This window comes from Bos javanicus, chromosome 5, assembly GCF_032452875.1.
Source record: "Bos javanicus breed banteng chromosome 5, ARS-OSU_banteng_1.0, whole genome shotgun sequence".
Classification (NCBI taxonomy): Eukaryota; Metazoa; Chordata; class Mammalia; order Artiodactyla; family Bovidae; genus Bos; species Bos javanicus.
The window spans coordinates 18,822,941-18,841,223 of NC_083872.1; the positions used below are offsets into that span (position 1 = coordinate 18,822,941).

Here is an 18,283-nt window from a genome sequence, read left to right on the forward strand (position 1 = left end):
GGATATATGTATAACTGATTCACTCTGTATGCAGCAGAAACTAACTCAACATGTAAAGCAATGATACTCCAATAAAAATTAATTTTAAAATGTTGGTCTGCTTCATAAACATACCTTATGATGATGACTCCTGTTAAATAGTACTAATCTATAATTTCCTAATCATAAAATAAGATGACTTCTACCTAGCAAGTACAATTCAAGAGGATAGAATGATAGTTCTTAAATTGCAGTTGATACTGACATAAGTAAAGACATCATATATTATGAACCGGGTTCTTATGTTCCAGAGATGGGCAGTTATGGGTTCATACCTCTATTCATCTCCCAGCTTCCAAGTGAGAATCATCAGGTTACTAACCATCACTAGGCTTCAGCTGCCTAATCAATACAGTGGTGCATTAGTCAGGCTTCCCTTTGACCCAGACAGTAAAGAATACACAGGTGGACAAAATCATTACCTTCTAGGGTTGCAATGACTAAAACAGAGAATCCACAGACAGTGCTTTGCATGGTGCTTAGATGTTCACACAATAATATCTGCTGTAAAAAAGTCAAGGGGCAGGAGATACTGTACCTAAGTGGTTTATCTTACAAAGGAAGAACAACATTTTCTTTATGATAAGATTTACATGCTTGGCAACACAGCTAGTCAGTTTTTACAAATATTATTTCTAATATACTCTGTCCTTTAAATACTAAGTCCAAAATTTACTTTAAATAGAGAAAAAAAAATGTACTGACTACAGGAGTAGAAAGTAAAATGCTAAATATTGCAAATTAATAAAAAATCAACTTTAAAAACTATCCAGCTATCAAACCATTGTTCTTCAATGGTCAAACAAAACTATGGGGGACCTCTGCTTTTAAAGAGAAGATATACTTAGAAATGGGGAGACTCAGAGACTCCAATTGGAGAAGGAAATGGCAACCCACTCCAGTGTTCTTGCCTGGAGAATCCCAGGGATGGGGGAGCCTGGTGGGCTGCCGTCTATGGGGTCGTACAGAGTCGGACACGACTGACGCGACTTAGCAGCAGCAGAGACTCCAATCCTCCATTTTAATGCAGTGATAATTCTATCCAAACATTGTACTTGAAGAGAATAAAAATTCAGCACTATTCAAAACAGTCCACTCGAAGTGTGAAATTTGTTATCTAAGAATATTTTTATAATCTCCTATTATGTCAAACTATAAGAGGCATGTATTAATATAATCTGTTTAAAATAATTGCCTACTGAAAGACCAGGAAAGCCACAAATTTCTGACTTTACCCTACTGATCTATAGACTGACCTTGAAAAGACAGAGTGATTTCCACTTTTACAAGATGGGGGCTAGAACAGCAACCTGCCTTAAACATTTTAAGGAAGACAAACAATTACCCAACAGATAAAGATAAAAATGTTTTCAAAAAGCAGCAAAGTCACATTCAATTAAACTCCCCCAAACGAAGAAAAATGATCATAAATGAAGGAAACAGTAGAAAGAACAGAAGGAAAAACTAATTTGATCTATTTCAATGTTTGGATTCCTTTTTTATCAACACAATCATTAAGAGCTGCAGTTGAACCACCCAAAGATACAAGTTTTTAAAGTTTGATTCACTACCTTCCCAAACACCCTTTCTTTTTTTTTTTTTTAATTTTATTTTATTTTTAAACTTTACATAATTGTATTAGTTTTGCCAAATATCAAAATGAATCCGCCACAGGTATACATGTGTTCCCCATCCCGAACCCTCCTCCGTCCTCCCTCCCCATACCATCCCTCTGGGTCGTCCCAGTGCACTAGCCCCAAGCATCCAGTATCGTGCATCGAACCTGGACTCGCAACTCGTTTCTTACATGATATTTTACATGTTTCAATGTCATTCTCCCAAATCTTCCCACCCTCTCCCTCTCCCACAGAGTCCATAAGACTGTTCTATACATCAGTGTCTCTTTTGCTGTCTCGTACACCAGGTTATTGTTACCATCATTCTAAATTCCATATATATGCGTTAATATACTGTATTTATGTTTTTTCTCCTGGCTTACTTCACTCTGTATAATAGGCTCCAGTTTCATCCACCTCATCAGAACTGATTCAAATGTATTCTTTTTAATGGCTGAGTAATACTCCATTGTGTATATGTACCACTGATTTCTTATCCATTCATCTGCTGATGGACATCTAGGTTGCTTCCATGTCCTGGCTATTATAAACAGTGCTGCGATGAACATTGGGGTACACGTGTCTCTTTCCCTTCTGGTTTCCTCAGTGTGTATGCCCAGCAGTGGGATTGCTGGATCATAAGGCAGTTCTATTTCCCGATTTTAAGGAATCTCCACACTGTTCTCCATAGTGGCTGTACTAGTTTGCATTCCCACCAACAGTGTAAGAGGGTTCCCTTTTCTCCACACCCTCTCCAGCATTTATTATTTGTAGACTTTTGGATTGCAGCCATTCTGACTGGTGTGAAATGGTACCTCGTAGTGGTTTTGATTTGCATTTCTCTGATAATGAGTGATGTTGAGCATCTTTTCATGTGTTTGTTAGCCATCTGTATGTCTTCTTTGGAGAAATGTCTATTTAGTTCTTTGGCCCATTTTTTGATTGGGTCGTTTATTTTTCTGGAGTTGAGCTGTAGGAGTTGCTTGTATATTTTTGAGATTAGTTGTTTGTCAGTTGCTTCATTTGCTATTATTTTCTCCCATTCTGAAGGCTGCCTTTTCACCTTGCTAATAGTTTCCTTTGATGTGCAGAAGCTTTTAAGGTTAATTAGGTCCCATTTGTTTATTTTTGCTTTTATTTCCAATATTCCGGGAGGTGGGTCATAGAGGATCCTGCTGTGATGTATGTCAGAGAGTGTTTTGCCTATGTTCTCCTCTAGGAGTTTTATAGTTTCTGGTCTTACATTTAGATCTTTAATCCATTTTGAGTTTATTTTTGTGTATGGCAAACACCCTTTCTTTAGGTAGGTCTGAGTCTGCCTTTTAACACAAGTCTTGCAACATTTTTTAGAAACAAAGCAAAAAGTTCTGTAAACAGATGAACTATTATGCTGAGTAAACATGCCAGAAGGATTTAAAATAGAAACCATGGGGACTACAGGTGTAGTACAAAATGTCCAAGAAGAAATTAAAAAGAAAATGACAGTAAAGTCACAAACCATGTGCTTCTGTGACACGGGAGTCACCCCAAGCAAACAAACTTAAGATTTGTGGGCAGAGTGCAAGTTGCCACCCACAGCAAAGGCAGAACTGGCAGCATTGGCAAAGGAATGATTTTAGTTGAATAAATTACAATGAGCAAAGGGTACAAAGGTATTTTCAACCCACTTTCTTTTTCTCAGATAAAATGTACATATGTTATGCCTGCAAAGGAAGTAAATCTAATCTGATATAACCTCCTTTAGTCAAGGCATAACTGGATTATTCCAACATGTACAATCTGAAGAGGCAGGACTATGGAATAAGAGAATCTCAGGGCTAAAATGGGCCTCCTGAGTTATCCAATTTGCTAGTTCTTATCTTTTGGGGGGAGGGTTACAGACTTCTCTGGGAAGCATGAAAAGTTATACATGTTCTTACACACACACACACACACTAGGCTTCCCTCATAGCTCAGTTGGTAAATCCTCTGCCTGCAATGTAGGAGACCCGGGTTCATTTCCTAGGCTGGGAAGATCCCCTGGAGAAGGAAATGACAACCCACTCCAGTACTCTTACCTGGAAAATCCCATGGACAGAGGAGCCTGGTGGGCTGCAGTCCATGGGGTCACTAAGAGTCGGACACGACTGAGTGACTTCACTTTCACTTTTCACTTTCATGCATTGGAGAAGGAAATGGCAACCCACTCCAGTGTTCTTGCCTGGAGAATCCCAGGGACAGGGGAGCCTGGTGGGCTGCCGTCTATGGGGTCGCACAGTCAGACACGACTGAAGCAACTTAGCAGCAGCAGCAGCAGCAGAAACACATAAGGCACACAGCAAGCATAATTTGGAATTTCATTTGAAAGAGTTTGAAAGTTTATGAATTCTAGATTCAGAACTACTGATCATGTCCTAATTCCTCATTTTCAAAACCAAAAGTTGAATCCCAGAAAGGTTCAGAGATTTATTTGTCCAAAGTCACACAGCTGGGTAATAGCAGAGCTGGTATCAAACACCCCAGTAAGCCTGACCTACTTCAAGATGCTTTTTTGCTCCACTGTTCTCCAGAGAGAGACTGTGGTTATCTGTAGCCATAAAACTGAAAAGTCACTCATGTCCCGGTTTGAATTAGTGAAATCAATGAGTTTTAGGCTAAGGATGGGAACGCCACTTCTTTTCAAATATGGAAACAACCCCATATTGTAAGTATAATTTATTACCTGAGTAGTCCTGACCTATGCAAATAACTATCACCTGGGACGCCAGTCCAACACATTAAGCTTCCTACATCTCATCTCCATGAGCTGCAATCCTATATTTCTGAGGCAGGGCCCTGATGGCTAAACTTTTCATAAGGACCCTCAGAGATTGTGACTGGATGGTTCTCAAGTAATATTCCACAAAACAGTGGTTTAGAGACGTGATTTGCAAACATTTTCCCAGAAGCTCAATTCTTTGTTCCACCCAAGTTTTATTCAGAAACCCAGAAACATAAATAAAAGCAGAGCTGCTGGGTAGTCTCTTGAAGCCAGTCTGAAAACCACTGTCCTAGAAGACAACACAGGTATGGGACCAGGAGCTGGAACTCACCACTCACGGATCTCAGTTTTCCTATTTATGAAATTCTGAATTCTCTAAATTCAGCTCCAGTATCCTGCTGCTGCTGCTGCTAAGTCACTTCAGTCGTGTCCGACTCTGTGCGACCCCATAGACGGCAGCCCACCAGGCTCCACCCACCCTGGGATTCTCCAGTCAAGAACACTGGAGTGGGTTGCCATTTCCTTCTCCAATGTGTGAAAGTGAAAAGTGAAAGTGAAGTTGCTCAGTCGTATCGGACTCTTAGCAACCCCATGGACTATGACCCCACAAACATCACTACCATCACACTACCATTCTGTCCTCAGTTGCTAAGTGTGGCCAACTCTTTGTGACCCTGGACTGTAGTTCACCAGGCTCCTCTGTCCATGGAATTATCCAGGCAAGAATACTGGAGTGGGTTGCCATTTCCTCCTCCAGGGAATCTTCCCAACCCAGGAATCAAATCCGGGTCTCTTGCATTGAGAGATTCTTTACCACTGAGCCACCAAGGGAGCCCTATACTACCATTACTAACATAATATTTAGCACGCACTTGCTATGTTCCTAGCACTGTTCTTTTATTTAATCTTTGAAATCACTCTATGAGGTTAAGTACAGTAGATCCTTGAACAACACGTGTTTGAATTTCGTGAGTCTACTCATACTCCTGTTTTTCAATAGTATTACACTACTACACAATCCACCCTTGTTGAATCCATGGATGCAAAAACCACAGCTAGGGAGGAACCTTATATGCAGAAGGCCAACTATAGGCTGTGAGACGATTTTCCACTGCCAAAAGGTTGGCACTGCTAACCCCTGTTGTACTATTAATCTATTATAATGATGAGGAAACTGAGGCACAGAGAGATCATGTGACAATAACTGTGGTTATATATATACATATATATGTATGTATATATATATACACACATACACATTCTCTTATTCCATCTACACCATAAAATTGGGAAGAACTGAGCTTTAGAAAGATAGTTTCTTATCTAAGGTCAAAAAGCATGTCTGTCAGATGCTAAAATCCATTCTAACCAAAAAATCAGTACAAGTCGGATCCCATACTTTACCAGAAAATATTTTAAATAGCATCCATTTTCATGTGGTTATTGTGGTATTAGTGATCTGCTTTCATATATTCATAGAGATGGCTTAGCCCCAAACTAGATTATAAACACTCTGAGACCAGGGATTATTTTATATCTTTCAATTTCCTACTCTATGAAATACCGGCTGTGCATTAAGTAGGTCTTTATTCAATCAGAAGTGATCTTCTAAATCCTTTTTTGTTATTAACTTGACTTTTCCCCCAATAATCTGAAGTAAACACACTAATTTCATTTAGATCAACTCTTGAAATTAAAAAATTCCCCTATGAGTCAGTTGCTGGAAGGGAGAAAAAAGACTTTTTCCAGCTTAATGATTTTACATTTCCCCCTGCGGAAAGGAATTATATTAATATTTTACTGTTAATAAGTATCTCTTTCCAGGCATTTCTTTCCCAAAGTTTCTTGCATTTTTCAACTGATAGGTAACAGACTGAAAATAAGCAGATGGTTAAAGACAAGAACAGAAAATCTTGGAAGGTGCTTACAATACCTACTTATGCCACTTGAAAATATCAGTTTGACATTTCACAGGAAGTGGTGCTCATCAGGTAATATTCTTCAAACAGCAAAAAATACTGACAATAAGTAATTTTTCTTAAATGCCAACTTAATTTTGGACATGCTTAGCCTGTGGTCAGATACACCATCACCTTCCATCTGTGATTCCTTGCCCACATATTTGAAATTGGATGCCTAGGACTACTTCCAATCTCCCCTGCTCATTGTAGCTCCATGGTTCCACAAATAACCCCATAAGAGTTGTTAATTTCCCAGCTGTGACCTACTTTAAGTCTATTTTGGAGACTCATATTAATCTAACATATATGTAAACCCATACAACATAGAAAAAGCTATGGTTTTTCCGGTAGTCATTTATGTATGTGAGAGTTGGACCATAAAGAAAGCTGAGTGTCAAAGAATTGATGCTTTTGAACTGTGATGTTGGAGAGGACTCTTGAGAGTCTCTTGGACTGCAAGGCGATCAAACCAGTCAATCCTAAAGGAAATCAGTCCTGAATATTCATTGGAAGGACTAATGGTGAAACTGAAACTCCAATACTTTGGCCACCTGATGCAAAGAACTGACTCCTTAGAAAAGACCCTGATGCTAATAAAGATTGAAGGCAGGAGGAGAAGGGAACAACAGAGGATGAGATATTTGGATGGTATCACCAACTCTATGGACATGAGTTTGAGCAAGCTCCAGGAGTTGGTGATGGACAGGGAAGCCTGGAGTACTGCAGTCCAGGGGGTTGCAAAGAGTCAGACATGACTGAGCAACTGAACTGAACTGATACAATGTAGATAAAACTGGTCATAATAAGAAATGAGGTTAAAGTAAGGTCACAATATTTTGGTCTCTAAACTTTGACAGCATAAACCATCTAAAGCAATGGTTCTTAAATCTCCTTTAAGGAATATCTTTAAAATGTAGATGCATAGAGCCCTTCCTCAGACCTGTTTAAACAGTGGGGCCCAGACACCTGTGACTTTCATGAACGCCACAGATAATTTTGTTGCTGCATAGTGATGCACATCCTTACTTCATTTATTGAACAAACATTTCACGAGGGTCTTTGACCCATACCAAATTTTGAATATAAATGTTTTCTTCTTAGTATAGTTCCTTGGCTAACAAACTAACAAGCAATTTGAGGAAAAGGATCATGATCTATGTTTTGAAAAAAGTACTTCCCCCAGCCCATCCTTAAACCCAGCTGGGCATATAGGAGGCAAATGTTATAGTGCTTGGATCACCAGCCCCTCAAATAAAACATGTTGATACACCTTCAGATACTGCACCAGAGAATACTTTTAAGCCTGGACTTTGTAGGTATCCAAAGAAATCTGCATGGTGTGTGTGTGTGCATGTATGCGTATATTCTTAATTGTACATTGAGACTAAGCTAAGCAAGACTCAGATTGTAACATTAAACTTCTGTTTTGAAGCTTGGTTATGAACCCAAAATAACAACATATACACCAGGAAATGCATATCAAAGTAGGAAAGATAAATATCTCAACAAATATACTTTCCTTTCTTTTTTACATACTACAACCCACATCACTCTGCTCTCAAAACAATATTCATATAACTGAGTGCCACTGGGCACTTACAAAATCAGGAACTTACAAAACGGCTTTTCAAAGTGTGTTCATTCCGAAAGCACAGAGTGTAGCTCCAATGAACACGTACAGCCGCCGCTAGATCATGAGGGTCGGGAGGAATCCATTTCAGAGGCTGGGTCACGCCCTCGCTCTCTGCGGTCTGCCTCTTGAGAGAGGCTGGCAGTGACAAAGGGGCACTAGTGAAAAACGGCTTTTGCTGGGGGAAAGGCTACGATGGGATGGATGTGGGAGATGTGTCTGGTCAACGCTGGGGCAACAAACGACTCCAACTGTGTTTACTGAGCGGGCAAACACCCACCCGCGTGTAACGGGTCTTAGAGCAGTTGGAAACGGGAGAATGAGCAGCTCGGACCTCCTTTTGTTAGGCTCCTTAGAGAAGAGCAGGAAGACGTGTGGAGGGAAAATGAAACTTGGCTACGAGATAATGGGGAACAAGCTAGTGCTCACACATCAGCAGACAAAGCACCCGCCAGCGTCCTTCACTGCCTGCAAAGGAGATGAAGAGGCCAGCAAGGAAACAAAGTCCCTCGAGTGAGGTGCGGCGGGCCACCCTTACCAAGACGCTCTGTGACCGCAAGTATCGCCTGACCTGCTCCCTACAAACCCTTCAGCACAACTCGGTGACTTTTCTCCTGATCTCTGAAAGACACTAATCTGGGGCAAGAAAAAAAGGAAATCTTTTTCAAAAAGTACAAGAGTCAGAGCAATTGAAAGCATTCCTTACCAATTTTGTAACGTCTTTCACATCATCAGTCACACGGTTACTGCAGATCCCTTGAGTGTGGACGAGAGGATTAAATAGGAGCAGTTGAAGATAAATGCAAGTGATAATCCAAGTCTAAATGAAAAGAGAAAAAATGCTGGTGACCATCAGTAAATATCCATAGTCACTCAAACTATTAACAACTAACATTTTCTGCCTTAATGTGGAAAAAAGAATCTATCTTGTGGGTTTTTTTTTTTTTCTTTGAATACTACTGGTTTAAATACCTTACACACAAACTATGCTAACCAAATTTCTTAAAAATTCTCAGTTAAAATATGGTTTGGTTTTTCATTTCAATGACAGTATCGTTAACTTTTGTCAAAAACGTTCTATGGGCAATTCCCCAATGGCAATTAGAAATGAACTTGTAGCAACATGAGAAGAATTTATCACTTAAGCTATTTTCTAAAAACTAGGGAATGCATAAAATTTGTACCTTAAGGCACCAAAAAAAATTTTTCTCTACTTTAAATGTAGACTGTTTGGCAAGTAACAGCAAAACTCTGAGCATTGCTTTAACCCAATAACCTACTAGAACACCCAGTTAAAGTGAGAGAGAGATATTTAGATCTAGGAGAGAATTTAAGTTGTGAGACATCAAAAGAGTCATTGTTTTCAATCACAGTTTTTTAGCGATTTAACAAGGAAAAATATTTTCTTAGTCAATGAGAAGCCATTTTTGAACACCAGCATGAAGTACTCACACACACACACACACACACACACACATATACACACACACACATGCTACCTCTCTTTCCAAATAACTCTTTCAACCATGTTAAATAGTTACTTTTATGCCTGGCTTACTTTTTCTTATTACCCTGTGTTTTATATTTCTAAAAATTAGGGCATCTATTTTTTTCCCCTCAATATCTTTACAAGACATAACAGCACCTGGAATATAAAAAGCTCTTGCTAAATATTTGCTAGATGAATCAGTGATCAAGGTTAAAAAAGAGTCTAATGTTTCAAATTTGATACCTATTTATTGAACTTGTATGAGACAGGGACTGAGCCAGCCGGAGAATTGTACAAAGGTGATAAGACTCCCCTGAAATGCAGATTCAGGGAAATAAGTAATACACACACCCTGCGATAAATGTTCTGGGAACCCAGAGGAGGAAGCAATTAATCAATTAATCTTAAGGGAGAGAACTCGTGGCAGAAAGGTAGTGCCAAGAAAAGCCACAGAGAAAATGTGACTCCAACTGGATTCTGGTGGACAGAGGAGGAATTTGCAAGAGTTGACGGGGAAGGGATGAGCATTCCAGGAAAAATAAACAACAGGAGATGTGATGATATTTTAAAATGTGAGAATTCTTTTATGAGTTAACAGTCATCTATGGCATTTTAAAATTACACAAAGGCCCATCTGCACACGGCTAGAAATCTTTCCTACTTATTATGTAACCAGCCATGTATTAAATGGAACTGGATTATTATTTTCAATTAATATCTGCCAGCTTAATAGATATTATACTGGACCAAGTTACAATGATCATTTACTAAAATTTCTAAGACTACAATGCTTCCTACATATAAAAATGTAGTGTAAACAAAACTAAAATCCCTTCATTGTTTTACCATTGTAATCTATGAATGTTAAGTAATCCTGCTTAATTTTGTTTAAGACTACTTAGACCTTGGTGGGATCCTGCTCTTCTCCCTTGGGCCAAAATAAAGACTAAATTGTGTACATCAGGGGTCCCTAACCTCTGGGATCTAGTGCCTGATGATCTGAAGTGAAGCCAAGTAATAAATAATAGAAATAACATGCAATACATGTAATATGCTTGAATCATCCCCAAACCATCCCCATCTCTACCCTGGCCTGTGGAAAAATTGTCTTCCATGAAACTGGGCCCTGGTGCTGAAAAGGTTGGGAACCGCTAGTGTAAATGATTTGTTTGGGGGATTCCACTTTTTGGACAATCCCAACACATAACATCTCCTCTAAGAGTCTCCCTTCATGTATGTAAATACAATGCTTAAACTCAAAGTGTCTCTCACACTGTCATCGCTAAAATATAACCCTCCCTTGAAATAGATTTCTCCAACACCCTCTTTCATGATCTAACTTTGGAATCCTCCCTAAGTATCTCTATAATGGGCCAATCTCTAATAACCTTATTCATATTCTAGGCTGTAAGAAATATAAAGGCACAGGGATGAGGGAGGGAGGACTCGATAAAGGTGATCAAAAGGTACAAAGTTTCAGTTGAAAGATAAAATAACCACTAGGGATGTACTGTATAATGTGATAAATATAGTTAGCACTGCTCTATGTTATATATGAAAGTTGTTTGAGAGTAAATCCCAAGAGTTCTTATCACAAGGAAAAAAAAATTTCTGCTTCTTTACTTTTGTAACTATATGAGATGACAGATGTTCACTAATCTTAATATGGTCATCACTGCATGATGTATGTAAGTCAAATCACTATGCTGTGCAACTTATATAGGGTATATGTCAATTATATCTCAGTAAGACTGAATTAAAAAAAATAAATATAAGGGCAGAAATTCTGTTGATTTCTCTTTACCATGTTTTATGCCTGACATTTAAGAAACACTACACAAACATTTGTTCACTCATTCATTCATTCAGCAAATATTTATTAAGCACCTAGTGCTACTGTGTGCTGGGCACTGTTCTAGATGCTGGGGATATATTAGTAAAAAAAAAAAAAAAGCAAAAATCCCTACCCTCATGAAGCTTAGCTTCTAATGAGAGAAGGCAGACCATGACCAATAAAAGTGATAAATAACCAGATTATATAGTATGTCAAAAGTGTACCATGAAAAGAGAAAAATTAGATCTCAGTAAAGGGACTGGAATTACAATGCCTACTGTTCTCTACTAGCAACAGGGTCTTAGGTTCAAGGTGACAGTCACACTCATGAGGCGTTGGAGGTTTCACCTAGCACCAAGTGTACTACTGAGCTCTGAGAAAGGAAACAGGAGAGATGACAAAGAGCACGCACAGCAGAATAGAACTCACGACTGACTGCTGCACCATCTCTAATGTCCACATATCACTACACCCTTGGGGCATGTGGCAATGATTCACAATGCTGGGTGGGCAGGACCACTTCTCAGGCTTATACCTCGCTAGTTGAGTAGCCCCTTCAGGGACATGCCATGAGCTGCCACTCATTCTCCATTACAGCTCCTCCCACCAGTAACAGTCTCAACAATAAAAGGCATACTGGTGATTGTTCTGCTACCTAGTAACTTCAGCAGGACTCTCTTGGGTGAAGTTTAGGTATACTCCTATCAGTTACTTGAGTTCTTGATACAAAGAGGAAGGTAGATCGCTTCTCGGCCTTTTGGCTAAGATCAAGTGAGGAAGGTAGAGAGGTCAAATCCCCAGGCATCTCTGAATCTAGAGAAAAGGCCACAGTACCAGCTATTAACACCACCTCTCTTTCCCCAGAGACTGAATGACTGCAAAAATAATGCTATTTTGGTGGGGCCTCATTGGGAAGGCAACATTTTACCAAAGATTAGATGGCACTAAGGGAATTATCCATGCAGACGTCTGTAGGAGAGTGTTATAGACAGAGAAAGAGAAGCTACTGCTAAGTGCCTAAGGTCTATTTTGTTGTTTTCAATTGAATCTTTCAAGATATTTTATTATAAAAGTAATATATTATCATTACCAAACACCTGGAGAATAAAGAAAAAACCTGCTTGGAAAGTCACTACCCTGACAATTTTTAGAAAGTGTATCTCCCCCCACCATTATAAAAGAAATGCATCTCATTGATTTAAGGAACCTGCTTTATTTAAGGAATAGCAAGAAGAAAGCAGGGCTTCTCGGGTGGTGCTAGTGGTCAAGAACCCACCTGCCAGTGCAGGAGACAAGAGACTTGGGTTCTATCCCTAAGTTGGGAAGATCCCCTGAAGGAGGGCAAGGCAACCCACTGCAGTATTCTTGCCTGGAGAATCCCATGGACAGAGGAGCCGGGTGGGCTACAGTCCATAGGGTTGCAAAGAGTTGGACAGGACTGAAGCTTAGCACACATGCATGCATGTGAGAGTAAAGAGGGAGCAATGAAGATGATGATGTCAAAGGGAACAGGTCAGATCATGTAGGGTCTTGTATACGCATCTGGATTTTTGACTTTTACTGTGAACCAAGAGGGATTCGTTGCAGGATTTTGAGCATAGGAGACAGATGACATGTTATATAATAATAATACTAAAAACCTGGTCGTTTCTTACAAAACTGAACATACCCTTACCATATGATCGAGCAATCATGCTCCTTGGTCCTGTCCCAAGGAGCTGAAAATATATATCCATACAAAAACCTGCTTACTGATTTTTATAGCCGCTTATTCAAAACTGCAAAACTTGGAAACAGCCAGAATGTCCTTCAGCAGGTGAATAGATGAATAAACTGTGGTATATCTGGGCAATGGACTTTTACTCAGCACTAAAAAGAAATGAGCTATGAAGCCATAAAACGACATAGAGTAAACAAATACACGTTACGAAGTGAAGAAGCCAATATGAAAAGACTCTACACCATTTGATTCCAACTCCTCTGTCATTCGGAAAGGGCAAAACTGTGCAAATAGTAAAAAGATCAGTGTTGCCAGGGGTTGGAGCGGAGGCATGCACAGACAGAGCATGCACGCATGTGTGCTCAGCTGTGTTCGACTCTGTGACCCTATGGACTGCAGCCCACCCGGCTCCTCTGTCCATGGGATTCTTCAGGCAAATATACTGCAGTGGGTTGCCATTTTCTTCTCCAGGAGATCTTCCCAACCCAGGGATCCAATTCATGTCCCTTGCATTAGTAGGCAGATTTTCTTTTTACCACTCGGCCACCTGGGAAGCCCACAGAGCACAGAAGATTTCTAGTGCAGTGAAAGTACTCTATGTGGTACTATAATTGTGAATACATGTCATTATATGTTTGTCCAAACTCAGAAAATACACCACCAAGAGTAAACCCTAGCATAGACTATGGGCTCTGGGTGATTAAGGTGTATCAACATAAGTCCATCAGCTGTAACAAATGCACCAGTCTGGTGGGAGATTATTGATAATGAGGGAAGCCCTGCATGTGTGGGGGTAAGGGGCACTGGGGAAACCTCTGTACCTTCCTCTCAATTTTGCTATGAACTGCTCTAAAAATGTAAATTCTTTCCCTAAAAAAAAAAAAAATTTTTTAAAAGATCACTTCGGATTGCTGTGGTAAGAATAGACTCAGGCTTTAACAACAGGTAGAAACAGGAAGACCAATTTGGGGATACTGCTATAATCCAAGCAAGAAAGGGTTGTCACAGTGTACTGCTTAGAGGTGGTTAGCTCAGAGTCAAGGATGACTCCAAGGATTCTGGTCTGAGCAACTGAATGGATAGTGTTGCCATCAAGTTATCAATATGGGAATGACTGAGGGGAGAGAAGGTTTGGGGGGGTGGTCATATGAGGAGTAAAGTTTTGAATGTCATCAGTTTGAGATGTCTTTAAGATATCCTAGTGATGAAAGTAGGTCAGGATATTTGAATCTGGACTGAGGAGGGTAGTTTGGGCTGGATATATAAATACGACAGCCTTTGATACATAAATGGAATTTTAAGCAAAAGAGTGGATGAGACTATCAAAGGAGTGAATACAAATAGAAAAAAGAACAAATAACTGGGTCCTATGATTCATGGGGTCGCAAATAGTCAGACACGACTGAGCGACTGAACTCAACTGATGGTGCTCCAACCTTAAGAGGTCTGGAAAAGATTTAGAACACACAAAGGAGCCTGAGAGAGAGCCAAGGGAGGAGGAGGAGGAGAAACCCAAGTTAAAAAAAAAACAGAAACAATAAAAGTACTTTAAGGAGGTCAAACTATGAACTATATCAAGTACTCATAACAGATCAAGTAAGATGAGGACTGAGAACTGATCACTGAATTTAGCAGCACAGAGGTCACTGGTGACATTAACAAGAGCATTTTTATTGAAACAGTTTGGAAAAGGCCAGGGAGGGGCGGATTCAAGAGTGAGGGGTGAGTGATTAGAAACAGTGCATACAGGTAGCTTTTTGAAAAGAGCTGTCTTTTCACCTTGCTTACAGTTTCCTTTGTTGTGCAGAAGCTTTTAATTTTAATTAGGTCCCATTTATTTATTTTTGCTTTTATTTCCAATATTCTGGGAGGTGGGTCATAGAGGATCCTGCTGTGATTTATGTTGAAAAGACAGCCTTCAGAATGGGAGAAAATAATAGCAAATGAAGCAACTGACAAAGAATTAACCTCAAAAATATACAAGCAACTCCTGCAGCTCAATTCCAGAAAAATGAACGACCCAATCAAAAAATGGGCCAAAGAACTAAATAGACATTTCTCCAAAGAAGACATACAGATGGCTGACAAACACATGAAAAAATGCTCAACATCACTCATTATCAGAGAAATGCAAATCAAAACCACAGTGAGGTACCATTTCACACCAGTTAGAATGGCTGCGATCCAAAAGTCTACAAGCAATAAATGCTTGTGTGTGTGTGGAGAAAAAGGTGTGGAGAAAAAGGAACCCTCTTACACTGTTGGTGGGAATGCAAACTAGTACAGCCACTATGGAGAATAGTATGGAGATTCCTTAAAAAACTGGAAATAGAAACTGCCTTATGACCCAGCAATCCCACTGCTGGGCATACACATCAAGGAAACCAGAATTGAAAGAGACACATGTACCCCAATGTTCATCGCAGCACTGTTTATAATAGCCAGGACATGGAAGCAACCTAGATGTCCATCAGCAGATGAATGGATAAGAAAGCTGTGGTATATATATACAATGGAGTATTACTCAGCCATTAAAAAGAATACATTTGAATCAGTTCTAATGAGGTGGATGAAACTGGAGCTTATTATACAGAGTGAAGTAAGCCAGAAAGAAAAACACCAATACAGTATACTAACACATATATATGGAACTTAGAAAGATGGTAATGATAACCCTGTATGCGAGACAGCAAAAGAGACACAGATGTATAGAACAGTCTTTTGGACTCTGTGGGAGAGGGAGAGGGTGGGATGATTTGGGAGAATGGCATTGAAACATGTATAATATCATATAAGAAATGAATTGTCACTCCAGGTTCGATGCAGGATACAGGAAGCTTGGGGCTGGTGCACTGGGATGACCCAGAGGGATAGTATGGGGAGCGAGGTGGGAGGGGGGTTCAGGATGGTGAACACATGTTCACCTGTGGCAGATTCATGTTGATGTATGGCAAAACCAATACAATATTGTAAAGTAATTAGCCTCCAATTAAAATAAATAAATGTATATTAAAAAATAAATAAACAAAAGAGGTGTCTTTCAAAGGACAGCAAATAAATAAATGAACAAAGAAATAAAAACAAAGTGAGAATGTGGTTGGTGAAGAATTAGGTTGGAGTGGGGGGAGACTTTTTTTGTAAGACGGTAGAAATACCAGGATGTCTGTATACCTATGGGGACAATCCAGAAGGAGCTACAACTGGCACTGTGGATCAGAAGAAAGGTACATTAGAGCGATGTTCTTGAGGACAGGAAGGGGTGAGATCCAGGTCTCAAACAGAGGGCCTGGCTTTTAATAGAGTGTATACTGTAGGTCATCAGTACCACCAGGCAGGATGTCTGAATGTATGCACAAACGCTGCTGCTTTCTGAACAGCAGTGAATACAGCTTTCCCTTACTGAATATTTACTGGGTACCAAACATTTTGTCCAACTGATCACAAAAAAAATTTAAGATTCATCTATCTTAATTTTGAAAATGAAGAAACCAAGATAAAGAAAGATTTGGTGACTTCTACGTGGTGAGGGCTTTGCTGATAGCTAAGCTAGTAAAGAATCTGCCTGCAATGCAGGAGACCCTGGTTCGATTCCTGGGAAGGGAAGATCCACTGCAGAAGGGATAGGCTATCCATTCCAGTATTCTGGCCTGGAGAATCCCATTGACTGTATAGTCCATAGGGTCACAAAGAGTTGGACACTACTGAGTGAATTTCACTTTCACTCCATGGTAAGATCAGAATGTGAATTTCACTTTCACTCCATGGTGAGATCAGAATGAAAACTCAAGTGTGTCCAGTTTGAAATCCTGTCCTCTTTCACCACCTCACACTGTCATAGCACTCCCAGGAAGCTGTTAGATCATTGGTGAGGACTCTGACACCATCTCTCAAAGACTTCAATAATTATTTAAATATAATGCATATGAAGACAAGCTTGTTTCCAAGTCAAAGCTGAATATTTTAAATTTTTCAGAACTTTTAATTTTATAATTTTATATGTTTTTGATAGTTTAAAAATATATATTAATTGTAAGTTTTGTAAGACATTCAAAATCTATTAACAATTGCAAAGTAATTTCACCAGGGCAACAATTTCTTTTGGATCAACTATATACAAACATCTGTAAAGATGACTTTGCTCAATTTATTAGGGTCCATTTGAGCAGGACTAAACTTAAATCTGTTAATGCACTCAAATATTCCTGAGAGAATGTAAATTGGTGCACCCACTATGGAAAACAGTATGGAGGTTCTTCAAAAAAGCTAAAGATATGTTTTCCATATGATTCTACCATCCCACTCTTGGACATATATCATGAGAAAACTATAATTTGAAAAGATAAGGGCACCCCAATGTTCAATGCACCACTATTTACAATAGCCAAGCTATGGAAACAACCTAAATGCCCATCAACAGATGAACAGATAAAGATGTGCTACACGTATGGAATGGCACACTAGCCATAAAGTAGACTGAAACAGTGCCAATTACAACCACGTGAGTAGACCTAGAGATGATCACACTATGTGAAGTCAGGCAGAGGGAGCCGAACACCGTATGACATCACTTATATCTGGAATCTAAAATACGACACAAATGAACTCACCTAGGAAACAGAGACAGACTCACAGACGTAGGAGTTGTGGTTGTCAAAGGTGAGGGGAGACGGGGAAGGAATGGAGTGGAAGTTTGGGACCAGCAGGTGCAATCTATTATACATAGGATGGATACACAAGATCCTACTCTATAGCACAGAGAACTATATTCAATATCCTGGGATAAACTATAATGGAAAAAAAACATGAAAAAGAATGTATGAATGTAACTGGATCACTTTGCTGCACACTGGAAATTAAAACAACATAGTAAAACCATTATACTTCAACAAAATAAAAAAAAAAGAAACAAGTATCTCTGAAAACCATATTTCATGAAGCACTATGTTAAAGCTATCACACTGAAATTGTAATTTGGTATTGCATATACAGCTGGCCCTTGAGCAATGCAGCAGTCATCCAGGTATAATTTAGAGTCAGCCCACCCTATCCCTGGCTCCTCAGCATCCAGGGATTCAAGCAATCTGAGACTGTGTAGTACCCTCAGTATTTACTATTGAAAAATATCCACATATAAGTGGACCCATGCAGTTCATATTCATGTTCTTCAAGGGTCATGTACTTTGCTACTGATAAGTATTCATCTTTCATAAAATCCAATCATTCACTCAGGCATAACTAAACATTAGGATGGAGG

The 18,283-nt window shown here is 39.4% G+C and overlaps 1 protein-coding gene across 3 annotated transcripts in view; it reads right to left on the minus strand.

The window, feature by feature from the left end:
* KITLG (KIT ligand) overlaps positions 1-18,283 on the minus strand; it is a 105,645-nt gene that overhangs the window by 55,088 nt on the left and 32,274 nt on the right. For all 3 annotated transcript variants that reach the window (XM_061415703.1, XM_061415702.1, XM_061415701.1), the window contains exon 2: positions 8,693-8,806. In XM_061415703.1, the coding sequence (XP_061271687.1) occupies positions 8,693-8,806 (114 nt within the window). The remainder of the gene's footprint in view (positions 1-8,692; positions 8,807-18,283) is intronic.